Consider the following 27,390-nt stretch of genomic DNA (forward strand, 5'->3'; position numbering starts at 1 on the left):
TCTCTCTCTCTCTCTCTCTCTCTCTCTCTCTCTCTCTCTCTCTCTCTCTCTCTCTATTATCACATAACACTATTATCATATGCATAATAACATATCATACTCTATATTGTATAAAAATACTATATTGTGAAATGAGTAAATTAATAAAACTTACCAAACCGTAAAATATCGTCAAGCTCCTGTTTACTGAAATTAGCGCCTTTACCGCCCATGCCTGGACGCACAACCAGATGAGTGAGCATCATCTTACGCTTAGCTACCTGTGTCACCCTTTCTTCTACAGAGTTACGTGTAACAAATCTATAAATCATAACCTTGTTGGCTTGTCCTATTCTGTGAGCTCTGCTGAATGCTTGAATATCATTGTGTGGATTCCAATCGGAGTCATAAATAATTACAGTATCTGCCGTTGCTAAATTGATACCTAACCCGCCAGCACGGGTAGAAAGCAAGAAAACAAATTGCTGAGCGCCTGTAAAAAGTTTAAATGTTAAAAAGAAATAAACTTTCTATATATTATGTTACTAATGTATTGTGCATGTAATAAAATCAATAAATAAAAAACAAAAATCAGTTGATTTATATACACTTCGAAGCTTATCGTACTTATTTAAAAAAAATACATAATGGAAAATAATACTTGCCAGGAGCGTTGAATCTATCAATGGCTTCTTGACGTTGCGCACCCGTTATATTACCATCTATTCTTTCGTATTTGTATCCTTCACCTTCCAAATAATCTTCAAGAATATCCAACATCTTTGTCATTTGAGAAAATATAAGGACCCTATGTCCATCGTCTCGTAATTTCTTCAGCATCTTGCTCAGTAAAACCAATTTTCCGGCTGCTTTAATCAATGCCGATGTCTCGTAACTTCCGTTTGGTCCAGTCGGTGCTTCTTGCGATGCAGCGGGGAATAAATACGGGTGATTACAGCACTTTTTGAGATCCATCATTATATTTAACAATGATACTTGCTGACCACCACCCTTGGGATTCAAAGCTTCAAAGTTCCTTGTTAATATATATTTGTAATATTTCTTCTGCATTGGTGATAACTCAACTCGTACAATAAATTCGGATTTACTAGGCATGTTCTACAACAGAAAAGGAGCATATGATAATATCACCTACATGATACACAATTTAAAAAGTATGATTGCACCTAAATATATGTAATTGTTATTATTAAAATATTTATACCTTCAGTACATCAGCTTTCAATCTTCTCAACATATGAGGACCGAGCATTTCGTGTAACTTTTTAACCTGCTCTTCTTTAGAAATATCAGCAAATTCGTTTTGGAAAGCTGCTAAATCGTTGAATTTGTCACGACACAAGAAATTCAGTAAGTGGAACAGTTCCTCCAAATTATTTTGTAGTGGAGTTCCAGTCAGCAACAGTTTATACGCAATGTTGTAAGACGCTAATAATCTAAAGAACTTTGACTGATTTGACTTCAATCTGTGTGCTTCATCAACAACCAGAACGGCCCAATCAATTGAGCCTAGGCATGCAGAATCGATTGAAATAAGTTCGTAGCTCGTAAGTAAAACATTAAATTTTATCGACGATGAACGAATTTTGGAAGCGCGTCCACTACGCACAGCACCTTCTTCGAAAGACAACTCGTTTTCACGGATCACAATACGGCTATCTTTGTCACCTGCATAGAAAATTAGTTATTATCAATATTTTCTTTTTAAATATAGAATATGTAAGATAAAATAAAAGTTGCTGGTTTCTACTGACCCACATAGGTAACACAATAAAAGTCCGGCGCCCAAGTTTCAAATTCACGTTCCCAATTGATGATGGTCGATAGAGGGACAGAAACCAAAAATGGGCCTTTACAATGGCCTTCTTTGTACAAAGAATATAAGAATGTAATAGTCTGAATAGTTTTCCCTAGACCCATTTCGTCGGCCAATATCGTATCTATACCTTGACCCCATGAATATCTTAGCCAATTTAAGCCCTATAAATGATATGACGATAATTAACAAATATGAAAAACCGAATAAAATTGTAAGTCTATATTTGATATTTGACGTTTACTTCTAATTGATAAGGATGTAACTGCATTCCAGTTTGATCTAAATACTCCGGCTGCCTCTCATACTTCTTTTTGAGATCCGTCGTAGGTTTATCTGGCGGTGGCGTGTAACGTTTCGGCGTTCTTTCCTCATCATCAATTATCTCACGAGTCTTCGATTTCTTTCCTTTACCTGGATTGCATTCCGTTTCTTTTACAAGAGCACAAACATTTTGTGTGAATAACGATATTAAATCGAGATATTTCTACTTACCCTTTTTTCCTTTACGTGACGAACTACCGTCACAACAGTTTGCAGCTCTTAGATCCAAATAATACTCGATGGCTTGCTTCAAGCCTGGTATATCCTCATGTTCATCTTCCCATGTTGCTTGATCGTAACCGAGTTCTCTCCACTTTACAAGATACGTAGCTCTGCCATCTCTCTGTAATCGATGATTAATCACTCTATGAACGACTAACCATTCTGGACGTACGCCGTAACGATAGAATCGTTCTTCTAGATTGTACTCGTCTCTGTTGGTAGCACCATCCTGTTCTTTCAATCGTTTCACGCGAGAATCGCTTTCATCCAAAGGTTCTTCCAATTTTGGTGGTTCGTCCATGTCATATTTACGATAATAATTTCTAATAATGTAAAAATATGGTATATAACACACAATCGTACACTATAAAATATATGTAATATTATTATTCGAAAGTTACTTACCTATACATAAGTGGATGAAAAACATCAAGTTGCAATTCTGTTATCCAATCACAATGCCAATAAGACATATCCGCCCATTTCACAAAAAATTCACGCATCTTTCTTTGTTTAGGTGCAGCCTTGCTCGTAGAAGGTTCTTCCGACGGGGTTTCCGAACATTCCTTCCATCTCCACGTTAATATTTTTGCAACTAAATTAAGACATACAGATTAAGTTACCTAAATAAACTATACATACATACATACATACATACATACATACATACATACATACATACATACATACATACATACATATATACATACATACACACACACACACACACACACACACACACACACACACACATAAATTTTTTTTTACGAGTATTCGTACACAATGGAATATGTATGCGATAACAATTAAATCTTAAAGTGTAGCAGCCATATATATTTGATCAGCGAAAACCTACAGACTATAAAATAGGAGTGATCAAATGAGCATCGCCCTTACGGGCTGTTCAACTCTGCACTGCTCCATACTCTAACAGTTAAATATAATTATAATAAACCAAGGATTGAGAAATCAAAACAATTTTATTGAGTTTCAGGTTTAGTTGCAATAATAATGAACTTTAACTTTTAATTGCAAATAAACAAAACTCGACAGTCGGCGAGTCTCTTTCGAATAAACATCGTGAATTAAACTCATCAACATTACATCGGTTTCAGTCCTTGAGAAAAGTAATGTAAAATTATTCAATAAAACAAATAAAATTAAACTTACCTCTTCCTCTCAACGGTGGGCAAGAACATCGAGGACATTTCCAATCGCCATCAGGAATTTCTGACAGTGGAGGATTCAAACAATGCGTATGATATGCACTCGTACAACTGTCACAGCATAATAATTCTCCACCATCTTTGCATACTCTACAAAATTCCATGTGTTCGTCATCGTCTTCCGCTGCACCTGACAAAACACAGCTATAGTTATCATCCATACGATAATAAATCAAACGGACATGGGATTTGGTTCAGGAAGGAATATGAATCAAATTTTGGTGCGGGAAAGGTACGGGTACCTGTAATACCTTCTCCTTCACAATGAGGACAACTCCATTTTCCCTCGGGTGTTTCCTCCAATTCGGGTTCTAAGCATACTAAATGATACGCTCTGGGACACGTGTCGCACAAAATGATCTCTCCACCTTGTTGGCAGACCTCACAATAATCCTGATGGTCAGTCTATAGAGAGCAAGCGGAAAAAAGAAAACAATTATTCTAAAGTTAACTGGAATTTGTGAATTTGACTGAATAAAATAACTTGTGAAAAAGAATTTTTTAAAAATTTAGAAGATGAAAAAAATGTTTATATGAAATCAAAGCAAAATAATTGTTAAGCATACTTAAAACATATTGCATAAAGTATGCGCAGCTTCAAACATAAAAAAATTATCCACTCTACATATGAAATAAATTATAACATCAAATAAAGGAAAGCTGTAACAAGATTAGTTAACTTAAGGCAGAGTTAGACAACGTAGCGTATGCGTTCTCGAAGTTTTCATTGTATATATCTGCAATAATTATTATATCTACCTCCATAGACTATACATGGTGTGTTTTTATCTCTAGTTTTTTTTATATTTTATATATTCCCTATATAGATATCCCTATAAAATTTCATTTTGTTTTACATTATCTAATTTCATAAATTTTAGCATTTTACCATATGATATAAATACTATGTATATTAGGGAAGAAAGAGATAAAAATATAATCAAATATGCCTTGAATCGTTAACAAGTTTATGCCGTCAAACGTCATACCGGAGATGTTATATGCATGTTTTTGAAACATAAATTACAGAGAATCTTCTAGCTGCTGCGATAATATTAACAAGCATAATGATTAAACATGCGCTAACTAGCAAATTAATAAATAATGTCCGCAAGCTTTTTAATAGTATATGATAAAAATTACCATTATTATATGATATAATCCATAATTACAAGCATGTTTAAAACAACGAACGCATAAGCAAATGCTGTTTAACTCTACCTGGAGACCTTCCTCTCCGTCTGGAAATTTGGAAGTAGTTTTCGTCTTCTTCTTTTTCTTCGTCTTATTGCCAATTTTAGTTTTCGCCTTTCTGCGAACCGGTGGTTCAGCCAGCGGTTCAACGCCACTGTCCTCAACACCACCTTTATTATTTCCCTCGGCACCAGGAGTCTCTTCCGCATCGGCTAACATTTGTTCAAATTCCATATCGGAATCTCTATCAGAACCTGCTGCACTGCCTTCTGCTTCCTCATCCTAAACAATATTAGATGTATATCAGTTTAAACAAAAATTGATTATGATCAAAAATCAAAAAATGAAAATAGAACTATTATACACATACCGAGCTTCCTCGTTTACGTTTCCCAAGCTTAATCTTCAGTGTCGGTACTTTTGAAGCTTTCTTCCCCTTTTTTGCCCTCGAGCCTCGTGATTTTCTTTTCCGATCACTATCCTCGTCATCCTCTTCTTCATCTTCAGCCTCTTGCATAGCACCACTACGATTCGCTCTAGCATTTCTGCTATCATCGTCTACATTTGTGGACGAAACATCCGCATCTGGTTGTGTGTGTGGGTTCAATTCAGAAAAATCACGCCACTTAGCTGCCACTAACATCATAAGTTTCGACATTGGGACCTAATTATTCAAACAAACATTGTAATTCAATATATTATTATTCAAGAAAATATAAAAGACATATAAGAAATCATATGTACTTTCGGATTCTCTTTCGCTAAGAGTGGTCTGACGTGTTGTTGGAATAGCTTGTACGTTGTTAAATTTTGGAAATCGGCTTCAGAATATTCAATATGTACATCCGTTAAACCGAATGTATTGCACACTTCTTCAATTGTGGGCATGCCTGTTGTAGGTTCTTGGCTCTGAGTGGTTGGTGTATTATGACTCGATGATTTCCTTGATGACGATTTTCTACTCTTCCTATTGACTGCATAGTCACTATCTTCCCCAGCTGCATCGCCAGCTTCACCACCACCAAAGTCACTTTCCTAAGATAAAATTATTAGAATTAAAATACGAATGTTTTATTTCAAAAACAAAGGCAGTTTTAATCTTGCACATATAACATTTCAAATAATGTACAGTATTTTTCAAATGTTTTATAGAGTATATTTCATTAATCATGCTATTATGCTATCATTATACTATCTTTTTGTCACAAAATATAGCTATCTAAAAATTTTCAAACTGCACGCATACACATCTATACTTTAATTCGCAAAATAGCTAACTTATATTCATTACTTTCAGCATATCTCTTCAGATTATGTATTAAATATACTTACGTCTCCCGAATCAGATTTTTTCTTTTTCTTCTTTTTCTTTCCCTTTTTATCCTCACTACGTGCTTTTCGCTTCTTACCTTTTTTCTTTTTCCTTTCTTCTGGTTCATAGTCATCATCTTCTTCCTATAAAAAACATTTTTACAATTTAACCTTAAACTTTTAAACTTTTTCAGAGTACTAAAATACTCAGATCATCGCTGAAATGTCACAGTCACCATTCATATAAAATGAATATTTTTTACTGTAAATATTAGGTTATTGCATATTAGATTATGTATAAATGTTAATAATACACTGAATAAAAAGTAAATTAACTCACCAGTCTTTGAGATTCTTCGGCATCAGATGAGCCGTCTACTTGCTGACCAACATTGGACATTTGTCCTCCAGTTTCGTCTACATCATCCTCTCCTGAAAAAAAAAAAAAATGTTAATTTCAACTTTGCGATTATAAGCAATATACACGCTATGAGGAATAGATCGCGACGTAATGTATAAATCCTGAAGCATCAAAAGGAAAAAAACGAAGAAAAATAGTTTACACCCGCTCACATTACGCTGAACAATAAATCCATGATCAGTAAACCGAGAAAATTTCGCGCATACGCAGATTGCAATTTTGAACTAATCAACGTACCGCGAATGCTTTGTGCGTCCGCCATTTTCTTTAATAGGGCATACTACATTTTACATACAGCAGCGGCAGCCACACGTACACACACACATGCACGCGTGTTCACGCGCCTTTATTTTATATCGTATATATCGCACGCATACATTTACGCGCACACATATTCGATGTAATGTCAATATTGCAACTCAACGAAAAACGAAAGATTCGATCATAAAAACTGATTCGCCCTGTTGGCGGACTTCATCAGAGCCCCGATAGAGGTTAGACGCCGGCTGTGCTCACGTATGCACGTACACAGACGCAACTACGCAACGACGCGTGCATGTGAAACGCGGATCCATAACTTTTTTCGCACGGACGTAGTAACATGGCGTTGTAGATGCAATTACATTTGGTCGATTGGAAATCGCCTAAGGATGGAGAGGTAATTATTGTGGACGGGAATGAATTTCTCTGTTAATATTGGTCGCTACTGCGTACTCTCGTCAACATTAACATATTTCTTTCCCTTTTCAACAAACACACAGAATTAAAGCTAGTTATCTATACGTTATTGAATGTAAAATAAATACACGACAAGCGACCATATTAGGTTTACAAATCGACCATGGAAGCTTTCGATTTTTGTAATTATCCTAACTTCTCATGACTCATTTATATAGGTATAAAGGCAAGTATCGAATGAAATGATAAGAGCGAAACAAATTAGCCAGAGTGAACACGAATCTCTATTGGACTGCACTACCAGAATCTCCACGTTTGTTCGTGTCAATAAAAACGCGGCGATCATTTCAGACCTTTCCGTGGCAATAATATCGAGAGATACAACTAGCGCGTTATCCAACCGATTCCGTAATCATGTAATATTTTTTTACGAAAAAATGCTCATGAATAATAATGATAATAATTGATCAGTAACATTCACTCGGGCATTTCTTACAATGAATCGCGAGAAAGCGTTTCGATCACCTTCGCAAGCAACAGCAACGGCGATTGCAATCGCGTCGCGCAGTTAGAAAAAGAGAGGTGATTTTTTGATATTGCCCCGCGCGTATATGCAAATAAGCAATTTCTTACGCGGTAGGAAAAATTACCGGCATCTATGCGATCACGTTGCCGACACCATTATCATCATCGTCGTCGTTATCCCGTCGACTAAAACGACAAGATACGTAAAACGCGTATAATTCGCGAGGTTACCGCGCGCGCACGGGACTCTCTCTCTCTCTCTCTGTCTCTCTCTCTCTCTCTCTCTCTCTCTCTCTCTCTCTCTCTCTCTCTCTCTCTCTCTCTCTTTGACGCGAGTGAATGGATCTGACGAAGCCAAGCAGCGCCGTTGTGCCGCCCGTAGCTAACTTCTCGATGCGAACGCGCCAAGTCGCGGTGACGGCGAGGACGCCGTTCTCCGGGATGTAGCGAGGTGGCGGTGACAAGTCGATTGACAATGGCTGCCATTGATGCACGAAAAGCGCGCGTTCCGCGTGTACGCGCCGTAAATTCTGTAGCTCGCGCGATTCAGTCGAAGCCGCCTTTCGTATCCATATCTTTCCGTCTCTCTCTCTCTTTCTCTCTCCCCCCTTTCCTCCTTCCTCTGTCGCACCATCTCACTCCTTGCTCTCTCAACTCACCTACGTAGCTTTCGTCCACCTCCTCGTCCGACGCCATTCTCCAGCGAATACGCTACTCTAGCACTTACTACGATGAGACACAAGCACGATGACCACACGACGTCTACGGCGATCAGGTACGCCGCACCGCGCGGTGTTCGCGGTCCCGCTCGACAGTGAGCACGAGTGCGGCAACCACGGCGACGACGTTGATGGTGCTCGCTCACTCTTCTTCCCCGCCTGCCCCTCTCACTTCACTCTTGTTATTTCAGCGCAAGAAAATGCCACCGAAATGCAACATAACACATTTATCGCGCAACTCGACGCTCTCGACTCTGTATGCTCCTCAGTGTATCGTCACACAGTATACGCTCGTATGAGTGTGTGCCGTTACCGCATACGCTTCTGTTCCACTACTGACGCGCGATTCGTCGTTTCCCTTCGTTCCTCCCTCCTGCGCGTGTGAGCTCTCTGTTATCCCTCGCCCCGTACACCGGCCGCTCGAATCCTCTCTCTTTTCTTTATCCTCCTTACTCTCTTTTCTTTTCGTATTCCTTCTCTCTGTTCCTCTCTCTTTCTCTGTCTACACTCGTCGTACGCGAATTTGCACGCGACGTCTCTTCCTGACAAAGCAACCACGCTCTCTCTCTCTCCTTGCTCTCCTCGTCCTTTCTACTTTTCTACCTGTCCATTGTTGTATATAATGTTGGATCGTTTCATCTTTTACTGTGTCTCTTATATCTTCGAGTGCACATGCTTTACAACGTAATATTCCTGCTCTCTCTTTTTCTCTCTACATGTTTCGAGGAAGTTGTTCAATTACAATAAATGTTTACACATCAATCTTCTTTTTTTCATTTTCCCGTGCCGGTAAGGATCTATCCTATAAAATCGCAGATGTACACAAAAAGAACAACCAAGTTTCGTGCTCGATACATAAAACACAATAATGTGACATCATTTGTTTTAAGCTCTCATACGCAAATATATATAAATATAAGTACATAAACATTTCATCATTATATATTTCAAAAAATTTATTTATTAGATGCCTTATTAGTCAAAGTACTTATTTTATACTCATATCATTCTTTTATATTTATAATAAATTTTCAGTTGCATGCAATTTTGTTAGTATCCCTTCTTCCGCCAGACGAATAACACAATCGACCTAACCTAATCTAAGCCATCTATAGTCAGCTTCGAAAAGCAGTTATTTAAAATTTCTCACAATAGATGGCGAAATTGTCGACACATTACAATCGAACAATTCGTCAGCATTTGACGCACTCACGAGGATTTTTTTTTTACAGAAGACAGACAAATCTTTCGTAAAATGGTGAATAAGTTGGATTGTTAACTAAAGCATTGTTATTTGGTAATACAGTCTCGTAAATGAAACAATGTATCTACGATATTTAACAAATACATATAAATTCATAATTTCGTTTACGTAAGCCGGTGCTTTTTCCGTTAACATAGAGGTTATCTTTCTTCGCGAAGACTGCTCATAAAATTTATTCGTACGATTATAATCATTATATGATTATTAAAACGATTCACGATATCTCATATTCTATTTTTATGAGAACTTATATTGTCTGCGTCTGAATCGCTCTTAGGAAAGGCGAACTAGTTAACTCGAATATGTATATTTCTTCGATTAAGTTTATTGTTTCAGAAAGTAACTTTGTTAAAAAATATTTTAATATTAACGAAATAAACATTTTGTGAGCACTTAATTATAGGCAAATTTGTATAGATACAATTATGCTATTAATTGAAGACAAAAATTTATGTAGTTGATGTAACAGTTTCAGTACATTACAACATGTAGAATGTGTTTGAAAGGAGCTATGCGATCGGTACAGTCTATAGGAAGCTTACGATATGGCTCAAGAGAACGTTTGTTATCGCATATACTTCGGCCAACATCGATGGAGTTGCTCGGTGTACAAATGCAATCGGTAAATTTTTCTTTGCCCTAATAATGAACAGTACTGTTAGCAATATTATGTTTGTAGATTCGATTGTATTCAAACCCAGCAAGACGGCCGAGTTTCCTATCTCAGTTTGTGGAGAATATTAAACAAGAGATGCAGAAGAATAAGGAAATGAAACAATCTTTAGAAAAATTTAGAGAAGAAGCTCAGAAACTGGAACAGTCAGAGGCATTACGAATGGCACGGCAAAAGTTCAATACTGTCGAGTCAGAAGCTAGTAAAAGTTCAGAAATTATTAAGGAGAAACTGGATACAATTAAAGAAAAAGTATGTTCATTATATAATTATTTCATATAAGTAATGTGTGTAAAAAATTGCATGTATAAGTATATATGAATTTACATTCAAAAGGTGCAAGAAGTTATCGAGGATGCAAGTAAAACTGAATTGGGTAAACGTGCCGGACAGCTGGGTGAAGAGATCACCAAATCAGCCAGAGATGCGGCAGAAGCAATCTCCGAGAAAAGCCAAGCACTTGGTAAGACCGGTGCATTTCAAACGATATCAGACACTGCGGAGGCTGTACGGAATGAACTTGACGAACACGGAATTCTAGGTAGATAAATTTGGCTGACTAGACAAAAATAGAAAGCAGTTTCAATTTCATTATTGCTTGATGCAGGCCAAGTTTATGTTCCACCTAAAAAGCTACGAAAAAGGAAGGAAGTAACGATAGAGCCTAAAGATATTATGCCTGATCAGAAAACAACAGGTATGGAAATACATAAAGACTTTGTGTTTTCCAATGCTTGGCAAAAATTTAAGGTATTTACTGTACACTACTCTCACCATCTTTTTATGAATATCATTGTTATAATATATGTAATATATATCTTTTTATTTGATTCTGTATTTTAGTATTTTACCAAGTACGATTATTTAATTTCATTAAATTTTATGTTGAAGGATAACAACCCATACGTGAATAAGGTAATGGACTGGAAGATAAAGTATGATGAGTCAGATAATGCCGTACTGCGCGCTTCCAGATTACTTACAGACAAAGTTACGGATATCATAGGCGGATTATTTCAAAAGACCGAACTGTCAGAGACTCTGACAGAGATCTGTAAATTGGATCCTAATTTCAGCAGAATACAATTTTTGAAAGATTGCGAGACTGACTTTATCCCAAATATTCTCGAGGCGATGGTCAGGGGAGATCTAGAGATTTTGAAGGATTGGTGTCATGAAGCGCCTTATAATGTAATCGCACAACCACTTAAAGAAGTACAAAAACTAGGATACCATTTGGATAGCAAAATTTTAGGTATTAAAGCTAGATTTCTTAAGTTAATAATTTTTTTCTTTTTCGAAAATACTCAAATTTTTTCTTTCTTTAACAAGATACTACCATTCTGCATCAAGCTGCGTTATCAGATCAATAAACGAAAAATATTCTCGTTATAGATATTGACCATGTGGATTTAATGATGGGCAAGATGATGGAGCAAGGTCCAGTTTTGATCATCAGTTTCCAATGTCAGCAAATCATGTGCGTGAGAAATTCGAAGAACGAAGTAGTTGAAGGAAATCCACAAAAAGTAATGCGTGTTAATTATGTTTGGGTATTGTGTCGCGATCGAACGGAACTTAATCCCAAAGCTGCGTGGCGTTTACTCGATCTCAGTGCTACTAGTTCGGAGCAGTTGGTATAGTGATATAAAAGTGCAACATAAGCTGTTCAAAAATTCAGATGACCAAGTGATCACATAGTGGAATCTTCATACACTTATTGCTAAATCATTCGCGCATTATTATAAAATAAGTAATGATACATGGAATTCTTTAATGAATTTTGATCATCGATCTAGTGTACATATAGTGCACAGCACATTTCCTGTAAAAATTGGAATGTTTATTTATATTCACAAGATTCTTAACAAGTAGCATATATAAATTTCAGTTATATGATGTAAGTATATATGCATGTGTGCTAAGTATTGCAAAAAGTTCTCTTATAAAATAATATATTTGTAAATATATAGTTGAAAACACACACAGAAAGGTTACATAGACACTTCTCTTCAATGAGTTTAGAATAGATAAATTATGAGAATCATAAGATTTTTATTTATTGGGAACTTATTAAAATGAAGAATGTTGTCAACCTTTTTACCATTGATTTTATATTGAAATCATTGGGATTAAAATAATGTCTGTTCATATGTGCATATACGGAAAAAAGATCGAATAATAAGTAATCACGGAATTGTTTATGTTATTATATTATGTACTTTATATCAAAATTTTCATACATGCAAACATATACATACATATAAACGCTTACACATACACGCACGTACGCACGTCTTCGAATTTAGAACGTTAAATATAAAAATTTTAATTTCATATAAATTTATAAAATGCTATTAATTTCCATACGTTGTTCACGAATGAATCTTGCAGCCTACTTCAAGATCATATTATGTATTTATATCAAAGTTCGTCGCATACACTATTAACAAATTATTTAATCTCTCAAATTGTTTTATTTCTTTCAATAGTAATTTAAATGACGTTAAAGTAAAAGATTCCTAATCAATGTATAATATATCTATGATAGATTAAAAGAATATTCCAATGACATTAACACACTCAACAGTTGTTTCTTGAATATTTTCTTTGTCTATTTTATACTTCCATATACAATATGAAAACATTTAATGTTTAAAATTAAAAAAATTGCGATAAATTGATTCGACATTTTTATTACGCAAAGAATGAATTTAATTCGTTCCATGAAACAGTAATTAAAATTTCAATTATGATTTGTCACCCCATATATAAATATGTACATACATATGAACCAATATAACTTTTACCGATAGTAATGTATAGTCATGAAATTGTTAAGAGAACTGTTAATTATTTTTTAAGGTTATACGATTTTAACTCGGATCAATTCGAGGAAAAAATAAAATGACATTTCATGGACAATGTATGATCATGTTATCTTCTTTCACTTAGAACAAGAAACCATAGGAGATTTATCAATGTGATATGATATTAATGTGATGCGATGCATATTCATTTACCGAAATTAGAGACATCGCGATAAACTTTTATTTATATTCCTTATAATATTATAGCGTTATAATTCTTACATAAATATATGTTCCATTATAAAATGTTCGCAAAGAAAACGTTAACAAATTAATGTTGCATTTTTTCTTAGCATACGTAAATGGAGCATTCTGATATTCTTGAAAATCAAATAGATATATAAATAAGCGACCAAAAGAATGAAAAAAGAAAGAACGTTTCAATCAATTTTGATATATTGCGTTATTTACGATTGCTTTGATCTGTATTTGTTACTTAACATGGGACTCTGTGGTTCCGTCAACGGTTTTGTTGCCTTGGCGATAATCAACGGCTTGTATGTCGGCATAGGTCTGGCCTTTACTTCCGCCAGCTTGCGCTGTTCAACTCTCATCTGCTTCTCGTTCTCATCCTGCCTTTTTTTATCTTCCTGTCGTTTGACCTCCTCCTCCATTTCCTTGCGTTTTATCTTCTCGTCAAATTCTCGTCGTTCTTTCGCCCTTTTGTCAGTGTTCAATTCTAGCGATAAAGTCGGTTTTGTTATGTTTTCTTCTCGTCCTTTGTCCTTCGTGTTTTGCTTATCAACAACGGTATATGTGGCTTTTTTTATCTTTCGCATACACTTGTTTTCCTGTGTCTTGTCAATAGAGATGACATTGGGTTCTTCATTCTCCTGGTCGTCCACCGTATTCTCCTTTTCTCCCTTCATCAATAAACGCTCTTTAGAGAAGCCACGCACCGTTACGGGTTTGAAAACCGGTGCTGGATTCGCGCGAAATACACGCATCCGCTTGTCTTCCTCGCACATTTGCCTAGTCAGTTTCTCTTTTTTTTTCAACAAATTCTTATCACGTTCCTCGAAACTGAACGGACATTGCTGCGCTGCTGTTTTCTTCTGCTGTTTCACAACCGTTGGCGACGTGGTTACCAGTGGCTTAGTGAAGTTCGGTACAGGTCTAGCGTGAAATTCCATTTTCGCTTTGCTAGCTTCCTGCAGGCTCTTCAATCGCTGTTCCTTCTTTATTTGCAGATCTTTGTTGCGCGCCTCGAAACTGAACGGAACAATGCGCGTCACGTTTCTCGCAGTGCTATTGTCTTTGGGCACACCAAAGTACGGTATCTCCACGCGTTCCACGATGATCCCGGTGGGATCTGTTACCAATACCTTCGTAACTGTATTTTTCGTTGACACTTTATCATGATGCGATGTTCCAGGATTCTTGAGCCGAACCGAGGTGCTAGTGAGAATCTTCTCAGATTGCGTCGCGGAAGCAGAGGAAGACAACTGTTTCTCCGCAGTGATCGCCGATGTAGTCAATTTCTTCACGATGGTCTTTGGCATAGAACGTATAGGACCGCGTAAAACATTGCGTGGTATAGGATTCGCTTTGATGTAATACTTCTTCATCTCCTCCATTTCCTGTTTCTCGCGCTCTTCCTGGCTCAGTATGGTGACTGCACGCGTCCTATTCTTTGACATAAGCGCTGGCGAAATCGGTATCGTTGTCTTCAGACGATGATGTTGCATCGACGGTTTCGACGACGAATTTCGTAGTGCTGCCACATGGTCATTGTTGCACCTAGTACGGAAGCGCTTGGGTGTATCATTTTGAAAACGCGACACAGCTTCCGCCAGACTGACGAAACGATTAGATCCTCGACGCTTGTTTAGGCTTCGTCTGCCATTCTGCCAAGTGAGGACAGAAGCACGCGGTTTATGGGTTTGCTGCTGAGTACTCTTCTCGATCATAGTGTCCACAACATCATTCTGTTCTTTTTTGTTATCGTCATCTATTGGTTCTTCCGATTTATCAAGTAGCAACACCACTTCAATTTCTTCCTCATTCTGCTCTTCATGTTTCTCAGTATGTTCTTCCTTAACTTCTTTTTCATCTTCATGGTTATTTACTTGAACATCCGTTTTTTCGGAAAGATCCTCTTTTACACCAACATGATCTTGTTTGAGTATAGAACTGGTTGATGTTTTTGTTTTATATACAATTACATTGTTACTGTTTTCCGGTGTATAGGCATCTTTATCAGGTCTCATAGATTTACATGCAGTGCTAAATTGGACATGCTTGTTCGGCACGTTACGATAGCCAACAGATCTAGATGATTTTGTAATGGACATTACTGGCGTTTTGAAAATATTAGACTCCTGGGTGGTTTTATTTAATACACTTCGAGCTTTGAGCGGCTTTTTACAGAGTTCTAATTTTTTCATTGCATCAGTGAGTACCTGATCATAAGTTATTTGCTCTGTTATCGTTGTCCCTTTGCGATATTTTGGGGAGATAACTTTGACAGGAGTACTCTTTATGAGATCCTGATCTAGTTGTGCCTCTTTGTTTACACATAGATTAGTTAGTATATTCTCAGCATTCTCTGTAGACAAGTCACAGAGTTCCACTATACGTCCATGTATCGCATGTTCTTTCTCAAAGTAATCTTTCATCGGTATCTGTGGGCTAATGCTCTCAGTAAAATCTACCCATTGTGATGCAACAAAAGAATCCATCCTGTCAATTGAAGTGAATACAGTGCAAAAGTACTAATGATATATTTTTAAACGATACTGATATTAAAGTATAAAATTAAAAGATTACTTTGGTGTGTTAAAATATATAAAATACCAGCCAAATAGCAGCAACTAATGACAATCTGAAATATAAAAATACAAAATCATGAGTTTCTGTGTATCTTATATATTTGTTTAAAATATTATGTGTATGTGTGTGTATACACACAATCCTCATAAGTTTAAAACAAAACCTCATATATGTTATTCTTGATTTTGCAAGATTAATAAAAACAATTTTTTTCATTGTTGTGTACATGAGAACAGTAATCGATAGAGAATACAATTTAGTAACAGTAAATACTAACAAATATGGCCTCAAATTCTGTCAATACTCATAAAAGTGCCTACAACAAATTTTCAGTATAAATTTGATTCAAGATTCCGGAAAGATTTATCGTGACGGAATTCCGTAATATTGGCACATAAAAATTGCAGATTTAAGCTGCAAAGAGTACAAAAATGTAATGAGAATGCCTTTTCTTCGCTGAGTATTTTCGTTACTTACATTTTGCCAAAAGGAGCAATTTAAATACAAATGTTGTAGTATCTCCGAAATTTCACTTATTGATCCATATATTTTTCATTTATACACCAATATATATTAATCAGAACTGTTGCAAACGCGAGGCACAAGCGTCTAACAAGCGACCAATGTATGCTGTGTCAACGACGACATCGAGTATACGTTGGATTCAAGTTTGAATTTTTTGAAAGTTTCATCCTATTGGCTAATATCTGAATCGTCATGTCGTGCTCATTCGAGAAACACCTAGTAATGAAAATCTCTACATGCAGGGCTGCGGGAGTGTCCTGATTGACCACGGTACGATTGGACACAACCAACCGATGCAAAGAATTATCTAGTAAATTACCAAGTCCAATCAACCATGGCTGCGTTCCAAAACTCTACTCGACGGGTAGAGTAGCATTTAATTGACCAATAAAAACAAAGATAACTAGGATTTCTTCATTATGATTAGTCAATTAAGGGTGCTTTCCAATTGCAATATCTCTAGATACTTTCATGCACCAGCGACATAAGTTGCATTCCAATGTCGTAATCGTCGACATAAAGCCTATTCTACAATTGCGTGAACGTGTTGTAAGTAGTTGTAAGTGATTACGACAACCAATCAGAGTAAAGTAATCAGTGAATAAAACATTCGGATTGGTTGACTCTTACGTTCACGACTCGCTTACGCAATTGTAGAATGGGCTTAACACTACACATACGTACTCAGCTCGAGGGCTAAGGGTGCGTTCAGATGGAGAAAGAAATAGCGTAACGGAACAGTTACGAAAAAGAGATATAGTGGAAGTCAGCCAATCAGAGTAATTCCGTTTTTATTCCGTTCTGTTGTTTGATAGGTAGATTTCACATGGCACAGAATTGTTACGGAACGGAACAAAAATGGAAAACATTCTAACCTATCAACATCGAGGATTGTAAAATTTTCGATGTTGATAGGTTAGAATGGGCGCATTCAGTAGAAAAAGCGCTCAGTGAGCAATCAACGATTATTGGTTCTTGCTATTAGATCCCTAAATCTAGACCAATTACATTGACAAATTACTCAACTGTTGTGCAACTGTTGAGTCTGCTGAATGCAGCCAATGTTTTCCGTTTTTGTTCCGTTCCGTAACAGTTCTATGCCATGTGAAACCTACCATCAAACAACAGAGGGTCGATTGTGTATCTCAAAACGGAGTGAAAATGACAAAAATGAGCAAATTTACTAGAATATTTATAACTTCATTGGTCAATGCCTAGTGAATTTGCTTACTTTTATAATTTTCACTTCGTTTCGAGATACACAATCAACCCCCAAAACGGAATAAAAACGGAATTATTCTGATTGGCTGACTCCCACTATATCTCTTTTCCGTAACTGTTCCGTTAGGCTGATATTTCACGTGTCGTACGACAAGCTTTTTGGATACGTTCATTGATTGACGAATAGAGAACTTAGAAATATTCTATTCGCCAACCAATAAACGTATCCGAAAAGCTTGTCGTACGACACGTAAAATAGCACCATTACGCTATTACTTTCTCCATCTGAACGCACCCTAAGTGTGTTGTTATAAAGAACAAATCTCTCAATTGCCTGTAGCCAAATATTGAAGGAAGGAAGGAAGGAAATCTCTCAATTATCTAAATAAAATTGTATATAGAAAAGAAATGATATTCAATATTTTTAAGACACTAAACACCTATTATTCATCAAATTATTAGACAATTTATTAGACAGCCGCAATAAACCAATTTGTCAAATAAACTTGTCCAATTCAATACTACAACAATAACATTTATTTTATTCAATTAATTTGTTTAAAATAGTCCAATCTTATAGCAGACAAAATTTCAATACTATACAAACTCGGAAATCTTTGTTTATGTCTAAAATAATTTACAATAAAAACATGAATTGAAGTGCGATTTAATTAATGATTAATTTAATGATTAATGACTTAATATCAGTATGTTTAAATAGTAGTATGTGGGTAATGTTTAATATTTATTTCTGCTTATTAAATCGTATTACATATAAAAATGTCTACTGATTTATGTACATATGAATGATGCTCCATTCTTTGAGGAGAGAAACACAAGTAGAAAAACAAATTTTGTGAAAATTTTTCTTTCAATTTTAATATATTAAGAAGTACTATAAAATCCTATAATCAACACATATAAATGTAAATCGTCTACATTATTCTGTAGCATTATGTTGTTCACTAATCACAACAATGAAAGGCTGTCAATACCAGACTGTAGGTCTTCCAATTTTTTAATTTGTAGTTTCTTCATAGTAGCAAACGTTTGAAAAATAATACAGGTTTCTTTTGAAGTAAATATCGAATCAAAAACAAAAAATGACAAGTACATAATTGTATACATAAGATACTGTGTCTATTGCGCATACCCACAAGTTATTCTGACTTGGGCTTTGTGTCTTCCTTATAATGTAAGAACACGAGTGAGAACAGGAAAACACCACCCATCATGGAGAACGCGCTTATGTAGTACGGGAATGCACTTGGTATGAAGCGCTCATATTGCGTATGTTGCAGTGGACGCACAGACACCTGCGTGGTGCTGTATAAATGTGTCAGTCCGACGCGCGAATAGTCCACTTTGAACTGGTATACACCGTAGACATCAGGTATCTTGAACCTGCCCTCATAGCTACCGTTTCCCACTGGCTTCATGGTCATACGCACGAATGGATCGATGCGCACAAATTCCAACTGCAGATCGTTCGTTTCGTACGGCACCCACTTGCCGCCCGACGACAGTCGCTCCACGTTGATAGAGTATACTACATCATCCATAATGGTATACGCGGCAGGTGGCTGCGATTCGCCGACTCTATGGTGGTGAACAGATGACACACGTATGACGCCGTTTTCCTTAAATACCCACTGGGCCATAGCCTTAGCCATTGCTTGGTTGCCGGACTTCTCATATTTCTGGCCACCTGCAAGTGTAAAATCAAATTCAAGCAGATATTTCTCAATAAACCTGATGTAAATTTCTCTTTAACGTGACAACTTGGTGGTCAGTTTAAACATACTAGAATATTGAATATATTGAAGATGCAGGTTTATTGAATCGACACATTTATTCTTTATGTAATTTCAAGTAATTTTTAAACATATCAAGATAAGTAATAACAATAAACATTATTAATAAAAAAATGCTAGTAATTTTTTTCTAAAGAAGAAAATTTCTTTCTAAAGAAGAAAATCAATTGTTTCACTATTGTATTTAATAATATATTTGTTATCAAATACAAAAAATTCAAATAAAAAATACATAATAAAAAAGGATCAACTATATTGTCTCATCATTTTGTTTACCTTGTCCCCTTTGGACCGGGCTAGTAAATGCTTCATCACTGAAGAAGAACAGTGAGCCTGAGAATAGGACTCTTGCATTATTCCTAGCTTGTAGAGCAGCTATTAGCAAAGTATTCTTGCCAACACCATGTGGATAATCTTTGACTGGATGGTCTGGATTATATGTATATGCTGAGGTTGATGCCGATAATAGACGCAAAATCAAAGGATTATCAATATCTGCGATTAAACCAGTTCCTTGATAAAGTAATGGAGGAATATTTTTACTTCCAACAATAACTGAAGCATCTATCAAATTTGCTGATTCAGCTACTATAGTAGTGTGCTGACCACTGTCAGAAATATCGTAATTCATATGATCAATTACAGCAGAACCCTCTTCATCTATTTCCAAGCCGCATTCTGAGGCTAATTCGTGCAAGGCATCACCAGATTGTGAAGAGCCAGCAATCAAAACATTTCCACCACCATCTATGAAATCTGTTATTGTCTCCACATTCAGAGCACCACCAAATTCTTCTACAGTAGGTGCAAATATTATTAAATGCTCATATAAGAATTCACCGTATTTGGAAAGTTGTAGATATGCATCATCAGCTGATTTGAAAGTTAACACATAACCACTATCTGCAAAGTAATTTTTAAATATATTAGATATTTATAATATGTTATAGTCTTCTGTTATTTTCAAAACTGTGCTAAAGTCTTTTACTATATGTATTTAATTTTTAGAGAAACTTAAATATATTAATATATATTTAGTTAACAATTAGCAAAATAAGAACAATATAATTATAATTAAATAACATTAAAAATTTTCTATCATAAAAATTTTGATATTTAATAAATCTAATTATTAAAAAAGAAATTTATAGTTATTTCAAACTTATAACATAAAACACAGTGCATAGAGATTTATTGAACATAAGTATCAATAATATACGTTCTATACTAACGTTATTTTTTCAATAAATGTGTTCATTGAACTTAAACAGTATACTGAGAAATAAAAACTTAAATTAAATCTCAATTGTAGTTCTCGATATCTGAAATTACAACTAATATTTTCAATACATATTAATATATCTTGTAGCATATGTTATCAGTCTTTTTCAGCAAAATTAGTTACGTTGAAAAAAAATGATAACAGTGCCGGTAATATGTCGATGATGATTAAAGAAATGGTAAGATAATAATTTTTGAAGATACCCTGTAATATCTTGAAGAATATTGAGTGTGTCTCTTTAATCGCAAGATTGTCGAGTAAAACGAGAGTTGGACCGCCGGCATTTACGCTGACGAACGCGAAAAGCAAACAAAATAACCTATTTACAAGCTTCATCGTGCACCACTTATGACAGAATCTTGCCACGAGTAGAGACACGTCGTCACACACCAAAGGAGCGCCACAGAAGCGAATCTGAAATAAATCAGCCTGATATAGGCTGCGTTCGGAAACGTTACTCGAGAGTACTCGGAGTACTCTCCCTCTCTTTTTATCTCACTCTTGTATTTCGCTCACTCCAACTATCGTCTAGTAGGTGCACACAATAGGTTTGTCGAGTTGCTTATACTTTTCATACTTTTACACCTAATGCCCGTTGCACACTAGTGCACTCCAAACAACACAAATTTTATAAAATACATTCTGAATACATTTTCAGGGCGGAGGGACATCATCAGAATATTCTTAGGATGTCCTTTGAAAGTGTAAATTGTCTGAAAATAGCTAATATCCAATAAGTTTATTCACATTAATTGAATTTTTTACACTTTCTCACTTAGTGCATATTAAAGCCAGCGGCAGACGGTGCTTGTTTTCATGCTAGATTGCTTGCTGATTGGTGCATTTCTGAAGATGGATGGAAATACACCAATTAAAACAGAATATTTCCACCAAGCAAGCAATCCAGCACGAAAACAAGCACCGTGTGCCACTGGCTTAATGGCTCCTGCACATAGGACACGATAATGCTTGCCGCGCGGCGGAAGTTCGCGCGACAGCCAATCAATATGTTGTTTTTCCGTAAGAGCTAGAAGGTTATTACGGAAAGCAGCATATTGATTGGCTGTCGCGCGAACTTCCGTCGCGCGGCAAGCATTACCGCATTCTGTGTGCCGGAGCCATAATTCTTTAGAGGTTTTAAAAATGGCGTCGTGTTTTCCGTTCGTGTTACGAGTGTAAATGCAATTCTGATACACTTTTCACTCTTGCTTGGGATCAAGTGTAAAAAGTGTATCAGAATTGCATTTACACCAATTATAATATCAGCTTAATATACCGTTGTTTATATATATCATTGATATTAAGATTATCTAATAGAAAGTTACTATTTAATACGCGTATCAAGTGCACGATATAAACCAGGCCAGTATGCGAATGAGATGCGCATGCGAAAATCTATAATATACGTTACGTGAATTATAGAATTTTCACGTGCGCATCTCACTTGACACTGGCTTGGTTTACACCGCACTTGATACGCGTATTAAATAGTAACTTTCTATTAGATAATCTTAATATCGACGATGTATATAAATAACGGTATATTAAGCTGGTATAATACTGATCAGACTTATTGTATTGATTAAATGCGTCATCGTTGATATGCATTGTCAATATTAAGATTATTTAATAGAAAGTTACTATATAGTACGTGTATCAAGTGCATGATATAAACCAAACCATTGAGGCTGAAGTCCCATGGCACGTATTTTCGCGTAAGCGTAACCGCGTAACCAATCACATCTTTCTATTCTTTTAGAAGTTCCAACAGAAATACTAAACGTCGAAATCTATTGGTTACGCGATACACGGAAAATACATACCATGGGACTCCTGCCTGAGTGCGGTCCAACAACCGCTACAAATGCTGCGCAGCGTTTCTCCCTCTTGTTCTATTCCTCGGATTCGAATAAAGAAAGAGAAAGAAGTAAAACGCTATAAAGTATTTGCAGCGTCCGCTGGACCGTACCCACTGTTGAGAATTGAGCTTCACGCTTCTCTCTGCCGGAACACAGCCAGTACTGTCAATACTGTCAGCACTTTTTAAAAGACAATCTTGGTAGCATTGGATATGAAGGACGAAGGTTGATAAAAAAAAAAGTTACACGTAAAACAGAAAATGAAGACGGAAATTAGTGATCCGTGGCGTAGAGTAGATACGCGAACAGTAGTGACTGACGACGAGCCAAACGATCGTTTCGAGGACTCTTTTCTGGATAAAAATTTCGATCATAATCGGTTATCTGATTCAGAACAGTATTTGCAAAAACTATGTAAGATATAAATCTCATATTTTAGATATAGGAAAATTATATATATATAAAATTGTATTAATTCTCTAATATTTCCCAATAATTAAGGTTACATAAGTTTATGACATATTAAATATTACAAAAGAACTTTAATAAAAGTTTAGGTTATCGCCCTGTGGACACGAACAGAATAATCAATTATTAGTAATATTTATTAGTTAATAGTTTATTAGTAGTACAAAAGTGTTATTTAACTTGAAATATATTTTTTTCTTTATTTTCCCTATATTAATTTACTATAAAATGCCCAATCTGCAGAAAGAATTTTAGAAAATCATTAATATTATATCAGATTTACTTGTATATGCATTTTGTTGAACTTATTAATATTTTTAAATCAATCTTACGACCTCTTTGACATGAACAAAAAATAACTCACTGAGATTTGTGTAGTTGATAGAGTAAGAAATGAATTACAATAAGTACAATATGAGTAAACTACTACAATAGAATTATAATAAATATTTCATGGTATTCAAATTATTTGGGATAAATAGATTCCAGATTGAAAGTTCTTCAGGGTGGAACTACAAAGAAGGATCTTGTAACATCACTATCAATAGTAAAAGAAGATTGTATTGCACGTTTAATCATCTCTGGAAACAATCCTCAGTCAGAAGAAGAAATTGAATTAGCATCGAATCCTCTGATACGGCACATAGCTCCTCACTTACAGGTGAACAAATGATATAATGGTGTTGCTATCATATTATATACATATATAGTGCTGAGAATTAATAATGAACTTGTCACTATAATTTTGTATATAGGCCTTAACAGCTAGCGAATTGGTTCATCTTTTAAAAGCAGATGTACTTCAAGTAACCACAGAGGCTGAACAAGAACAAGATATTACAGAAGGAACACAAATAAATTAACTATCAATAGTGTACAAGCCAGAAAATAATAATTAGTCACTATAAATCTTTTTGCAGTATAAAACACTATGTCAGTTGAAGCATTGTCTGGTAAAGTTTTCTTGCTAGTAACTGGTGCTAGTCGTGGCATTGGTCGGCAAATTGCAATAACATTTGGTTCTTTATTGCAAGAAGGTTCTCATATTTTGTTATTAGCAAGAAATTTAGATGCTTTGCAAGAAGTTGCCAAGAATATACCTTCTAAGGTTACAGTTGATACTGTTAGCATAAACTTGGGTAAATCTACAAAGGTTGAATTGGAAGGTAAATATAAATTTTACTTTTCAGTAAGGTTATGTAATACACTTTAAAGAATTATTATACTAGTATACATTTTTCATTTCCATTCTGTTCTAGAAACTATATCACACTCTTTGAAGGAAACTACTCCAGATATATTTGACCGAGTAGTTTTAGTACATAATGTAGGCACATTTGGTGCCTCTAAACTTGTAAATGAATTAACGGACTTAAATATTTGGAAGGAACACTATGATCTAAATTTTTTCATTCCCGTCGTTCTAAACGCTGTAGTCATGAACATGTTTAATAGTACAAACATTAAGAAAGTGGTAATTAACGTGACATCCTTATATGGTATTCAAGCAGGTTATGGTTGTGGTTATTATTGCTCATCAAAAGCAGCAAGAGAAATGTTTTTCAAAGTATGTAATATAAGATATTTTTTTTTAATATTAAAATATATTTCCATATACAGTGAAACTATATTTATATTTTTGTTACTAGTAATTCTTTTTTGTACAGGTTTTTGCCTTGGAAAATCCTGATGTCAATGTATTGTCTTATTCACCAGGACCTGTTGAAACAGATATGTTTTATACAGTATGTGAAAATCTAATCGATACCAGTGCTAAAAAGGAATTTAATGAATTACGAGTAACGAAAACTGTATTGACTCCAGAACAGACAGTTAATCGTCTTTTACAAATTTTACGGGAACATAAGTATAAATCGGCTGATCACGTGGATTATTATGACGAATTGTAAACACAATCAACATTTAATTTTTTAACAAGTGAATGTGTATATCTTTTCTTTAAATAAATATTTCCTTCATCATCAAAATTGCGATATAATTTATAATAAATCTGTAAGAAGTACAACCTATTATTTTTTAATATCTAATATCTGTAGTATATAACGTATATGAGTGAGAGAGAGAATTAAAAAAAAAAAATAGTATAGGCAACTTCTGGGCTTTACTTGTCTCTCAATTAGAATCACATTAAAGTTGCATTCCAAAACATCTTTTTCGAGGAAAATTTTACTTTTAAATCTATAGATCATGTTACATACACTATAGACTTAAGAGTAAAATTTTTCTCGGTAAGGACATTTTGGAATGCAACCTACATATCCAATAAAAGAATATGCTTCGTAGTGTCTTAACTAGTGATTTTTCTACTTTAAAAAAAAGAAATCCTTTTTGATATTAAAACACCAATACATAGGGTATTTTTTGTCAATGAAACCAAACCCAAAACTGTTTAATTAGCTATATATTATCTTAAGATGATATATAGTCAATGAAATACCTTGTTTTTGTTGGAGAGTATTTATTATCAGTCAATCCAGTGCTTGTCGTATGACAAATTAGATAGCACTTGAAGGAATGCGTTATATAGATGTTTTCAAACTACAGGCCTGTTCTTTTTCGCTGCACTGCTGAGCTGGTACAATAAGTTAAAGCAAGACACATATATGTTTTTTCACTTTTAGCGAATTCGGTAGCTTGCACTAGTGCGCACTGAGTGCGCATTAAGGCTTGTTTACAGTACATTCTTATATTTAAGATCGTGTCTTAAATACATATTTAAAAATATTTTAACTAATAAAATGATTCGTACGGATGTTATACATATCATATTATGGTTAAAAATATTTGAGAATTTATTTGAGAATTATTTAAGACAATTTTTAAATATAATAACATACTATGAACAAGCCTTAGTGCGCACTCAGTGCACACTAGTGCAAGCAACCGAATTCGCTATTTAACTTATTGCACTAGTGCAGCAGTTAGCGAAAAAGAACAGGCCTTATGCTTAATAAAGCCAGCAACACACGGTGCTTGTTTCGTGCTGGATTGCTTGTTGGATGGAAATATTCTGTTTTGATTGGTGTATTTCCATCCATCTTTAGAAATGCACCAATTAGCAAGCAATCCAGTATGAAACAAGCACCGTGTGCCGCGGGCTTAAGATTGGGCGTGTGTTGCGTCGAATTAGTCAGCTACTGTGTTCCTGCTTGTCAAGTGTAAATTTGTACGATATAGTCCCCAGCCATAACTAAAAAAGAAAAAGAAGAAATTTGTACGATATTTTTATTCTTTTAAATGATACAATAAAAAAAATGAAAGACTTATCCTACATTTTACTACTCGTAACGTGCCTTACGTGGCATGGTAAGTTAAATCACAACGTTATATTATGACATTTTATAACCTGTGTAATAATGTCAATTTCTACCAGCGTCGTTTGAAACTAAGGCTGCATTCCAAATCTATGATCCTTGCGTCTCCTTTTCGAGAAAAATTTTACTGAAAAAAAATCTATAATACACATTACATATAGACTTTTAAACTTTTAAGTTTTCCTCAAAAAGAATGTTTTGGAATGCAACCTAAATCTAAATTTAAGTCTTTAATAAAATTTAAATTTATTTAGTTTATTAAATTATTTATTAATTATTTATTTATTAATTATTTATTAATTATTTATTTATTAAATTTAATTAGTTGTAATAGAAACGAGCATGAGTCAATTTATCAATATTCAAGTATGGGGGAATTGATATATAATGATATTACACTTTAAAATTTTATTTCCACTTTATTAATTTATTATATTTTAAAACTACATTTCTGCTAATATTCTATATCTATTAGGTGGTAAACTTAGTTCCTGCGGTTTTTCCCATTTTCCCTCCTTTTGAATTTTTCCCATTGCATGTAGACGTTTGGAAACAACCATCGGAGTAACATTTAATGCTGCAGACAATTCTTGGAGCGTTTGAGTAGAGTTTTCGTCCAATAATGCCTGCAAATCGGTGCCTTCAAACTTTTTCGGTTGGCCTGAGCGTTCTTTATCATTGACATCAAAATCACCACTCTTAAATCGCTGAAACCATACTTGGCATGTTCTTTCCGATGGAGCATAATTGCCATAAGCTTCGAAAAGCAATTTATGAGCTGCAGCTGCAGTTTTTTTCAAGTCAAAGTAATGAAGCAGCACATGTCGAAAAAACAACTTATCACGTTCCATATTTAATCAAAAGAAAAAAT

The 27,390-nt window shown here is 35.1% G+C and overlaps 7 protein-coding genes across 20 annotated transcripts in view; 4 read left to right on the forward strand and 3 right to left on the reverse strand.

Moving 5' to 3' along the window:
• Positions 1-8,843, reverse strand: part of LOC116846654 (chromodomain-helicase-DNA-binding protein Mi-2 homolog) — a 12,702-nt gene extending 3,859 nt beyond the window's left edge. Inside the window, exons 1-15 of one of the 9 annotated variants that reach the window (XM_032820775.1) lie at positions 8,377-8,843; positions 6,434-6,525; positions 6,115-6,237; positions 5,527-5,817; positions 5,153-5,446; positions 4,810-5,064; positions 3,831-3,993; positions 3,533-3,712; positions 2,768-2,957; positions 2,312-2,685; positions 2,061-2,224; positions 1,755-1,980; positions 1,205-1,668; positions 645-1,098; positions 155-472 (exon numbers count right to left, since the gene is read on the reverse strand). In XM_032820775.1, the coding sequence (XP_032676666.1) occupies positions 155-472; positions 645-1,098; positions 1,205-1,668; positions 1,755-1,980; positions 2,061-2,224; positions 2,312-2,685; positions 2,768-2,957; positions 3,533-3,712; positions 3,831-3,993; positions 4,810-5,064; positions 5,153-5,446; positions 5,527-5,817; positions 6,115-6,237; positions 6,434-6,525; positions 8,377-8,413 (3,625 nt within the window). In that variant the 5' untranslated portion in view covers positions 8,414-8,843. Of the gene's footprint in view, positions 1-154; positions 473-644; positions 1,099-1,204; positions 1,669-1,754; positions 1,981-2,060; positions 2,231-2,311; positions 2,686-2,767; positions 2,958-3,532; positions 3,719-3,830; positions 3,994-4,809; positions 5,065-5,152; positions 5,447-5,526; positions 5,818-6,114; positions 6,238-6,433; positions 6,526-7,053; positions 7,300-7,842; positions 7,863-8,376 lie in introns of those variants that run through there. The other 8 variants (XM_032820772.1, XM_032820774.1, XM_032820776.1 and 5 more) reach the window with 8 other exon arrangements.
• A 732-nt stretch (positions 8,844-9,575) lies between these two features.
• LOC116846660 (mitochondrial import inner membrane translocase subunit TIM44) lies at positions 9,576-13,300 on the forward strand. Of its 3 annotated transcripts, none has more exons than XM_032820788.1 (7): positions 9,576-9,694; positions 10,170-10,322; positions 10,380-10,625; positions 10,710-10,914; positions 10,981-11,123; positions 11,265-11,628; positions 11,769-13,300. In XM_032820788.1, exons 1-7 carry the CDS (start codon positions 9,692-9,694, stop codon positions 12,014-12,016), a joined length of 1,362 nt encoding a protein of 453 aa, XP_032676679.1. In that variant the 5' UTR covers positions 9,576-9,691; the 3' UTR covers positions 12,017-13,300. The 3 variants fall into 3 exon arrangements, with proteins under 3 accessions (XP_032676679.1, XP_032676680.1, XP_032676681.1); XM_032820789.1 differs by having other exon boundaries at positions 9,604-9,733; XM_032820790.1 differs by having other exon boundaries at positions 9,674-9,808.
• Positions 13,301-13,367: 67 nt separating this feature from the next.
• On the reverse strand, positions 13,368-16,678 carry LOC116846656 (targeting protein for Xklp2-like). Of its 4 annotated transcripts, XM_032820783.1 has the most exons (4): positions 16,493-16,678; positions 16,293-16,429; positions 16,013-16,067; positions 13,368-15,925 (listed from the first exon to the last, which is right to left on the reverse strand). In XM_032820783.1, exon 4 carries the CDS (start codon positions 15,922-15,924, stop codon positions 13,651-13,653), a length of 2,274 nt encoding a protein of 757 aa, XP_032676674.1. In that variant the 5' UTR covers position 15,925; positions 16,013-16,067; positions 16,293-16,429; positions 16,493-16,678; the 3' UTR covers positions 13,368-13,650. The 4 variants fall into 4 exon arrangements, with proteins under 4 accessions (XP_032676674.1, XP_032676671.1, XP_032676672.1 ...); XM_032820780.1 differs by lacking the exon at positions 16,293-16,429; XM_032820781.1 differs by having other exon boundaries at positions 13,368-16,067.
• A 1,815-nt stretch (positions 16,679-18,493) lies between these two features.
• On the reverse strand, positions 18,494-21,419 carry LOC116846650 (dolichyl-diphosphooligosaccharide--protein glycosyltransferase 48 kDa subunit). The gene is made up of 3 exons (XM_032820763.1): positions 21,061-21,419; positions 19,852-20,478; positions 18,494-19,469 (listed from the first exon to the last, which is right to left on the reverse strand). Exons 1-3 carry the CDS (start codon positions 21,191-21,193, stop codon positions 18,922-18,924), a joined length of 1,308 nt encoding a protein of 435 aa, XP_032676654.1. The 5' UTR covers positions 21,194-21,419; the 3' UTR covers positions 18,494-18,921.
• Positions 21,420-22,833: 1,414 nt separating this feature from the next.
• LOC116846653 lies at positions 22,834-24,089 on the forward strand. The gene is made up of 3 exons (XM_032820769.1): positions 22,834-23,130; positions 23,667-23,845; positions 23,940-24,089. The coding sequence occupies exons 1-3, from the start codon at positions 22,977-22,979 to the stop codon at positions 24,045-24,047; spliced, it is 441 nt and encodes a 146-aa protein (XP_032676660.1). The 5' UTR covers positions 22,834-22,976; the 3' UTR covers positions 24,048-24,089.
• On the forward strand, positions 24,078-25,166 carry LOC116846652 (sepiapterin reductase). The gene is made up of 3 exons (XM_032820766.1): positions 24,078-24,350; positions 24,444-24,751; positions 24,852-25,166. Exons 1-3 carry the CDS (start codon positions 24,116-24,118, stop codon positions 25,092-25,094), a joined length of 786 nt encoding a protein of 261 aa, XP_032676657.1. The 5' UTR covers positions 24,078-24,115; the 3' UTR covers positions 25,095-25,166.
• A 1,116-nt stretch (positions 25,167-26,282) lies between these two features.
• Positions 26,283-27,390, forward strand: part of LOC116846646 — a 5,133-nt gene continuing 4,025 nt past the window's right edge. The window contains exon 1 of the mRNA XM_032820756.1: positions 26,283-26,511. Within this exon, the coding sequence (XP_032676647.1) occupies positions 26,460-26,511 (52 nt within the window). The 5' untranslated portion in view covers positions 26,283-26,459. The remainder of the gene's footprint in view (positions 26,512-27,390) is intronic.

The sequence above is a fragment of the Odontomachus brunneus genome, unplaced genomic scaffold, assembly GCF_010583005.1.
Source record: "Odontomachus brunneus isolate Ranch 3 - 2012 unplaced genomic scaffold, Obru_v1 Obru_scaffold_066, whole genome shotgun sequence".
Classification (NCBI taxonomy): Eukaryota; Metazoa; Arthropoda; class Insecta; order Hymenoptera; family Formicidae; genus Odontomachus; species Odontomachus brunneus.

Excerpts from the sequence above, each read along its gene's own strand:
- LOC116846660 (XM_032820788.1), top strand. Across the intron at positions 10,323-10,379 it reads TCGGTGTACAAATGCAATCG|ATTCGATTGTATTCAAACCC; the intron begins GTAAATTTTTCT and ends TTATGTTTGTAG. Across the intron at positions 11,629-11,768 it reads TTTGGATAGCAAAATTTTAG|ATATTGACCATGTGGATTTA; the intron begins GTATTAAAGCTA and ends TTCTCGTTATAG.
- LOC116846656 (XM_032820780.1), bottom strand. The coding sequence starts at position 15,924 with ATGGATTCTTTTGTTGCATCACAATGGGTAGATTTTACTGAGAGCATT.
- LOC116846650 (XM_032820763.1), bottom strand. The coding sequence starts at position 21,193 with ATGAAGCTTGTAAATAGGTTATTTTGTTTGCTTTTCGCGTTCGTCAGC. Across the intron at positions 20,479-21,060 it reads ATTCTTCAAGATATTACAGG|ATAGTGGTTATGTGTTAACT; the intron begins GTATCTTCAAAA and ends ATTACTTTGCAG. Across the intron at positions 19,470-19,851 it reads CCCGGTCCAAAGGGGACAAG|GTGGCCAGAAATATGAGAAG; the intron begins GTAAACAAAATG and ends TTACACTTGCAG.
- LOC116846653 (XM_032820769.1), top strand. The coding sequence starts at position 22,977 with ATGAAGACGGAAATTAGTGATCCGTGGCGTAGAGTAGATACGCGAACA. Across the intron at positions 23,131-23,666 it reads ACAGTATTTGCAAAAACTAT|ATTCCAGATTGAAAGTTCTT; the intron begins GTAAGATATAAA and ends TGGGATAAATAG. Across the intron at positions 23,846-23,939 it reads ACATAGCTCCTCACTTACAG|GCCTTAACAGCTAGCGAATT; the intron begins GTGAACAAATGA and ends TTTTGTATATAG.
- LOC116846652 (XM_032820766.1), top strand. The coding sequence starts at position 24,116 with ATGTCAGTTGAAGCATTGTCTGGTAAAGTTTTCTTGCTAGTAACTGGT. Across the intron at positions 24,351-24,443 it reads TACAAAGGTTGAATTGGAAG|AAACTATATCACACTCTTTG; the intron begins GTAAATATAAAT and ends ATTCTGTTCTAG. Across the intron at positions 24,752-24,851 it reads CAAGAGAAATGTTTTTCAAA|GTTTTTGCCTTGGAAAATCC; the intron begins GTATGTAATATA and ends TTTTTTGTACAG.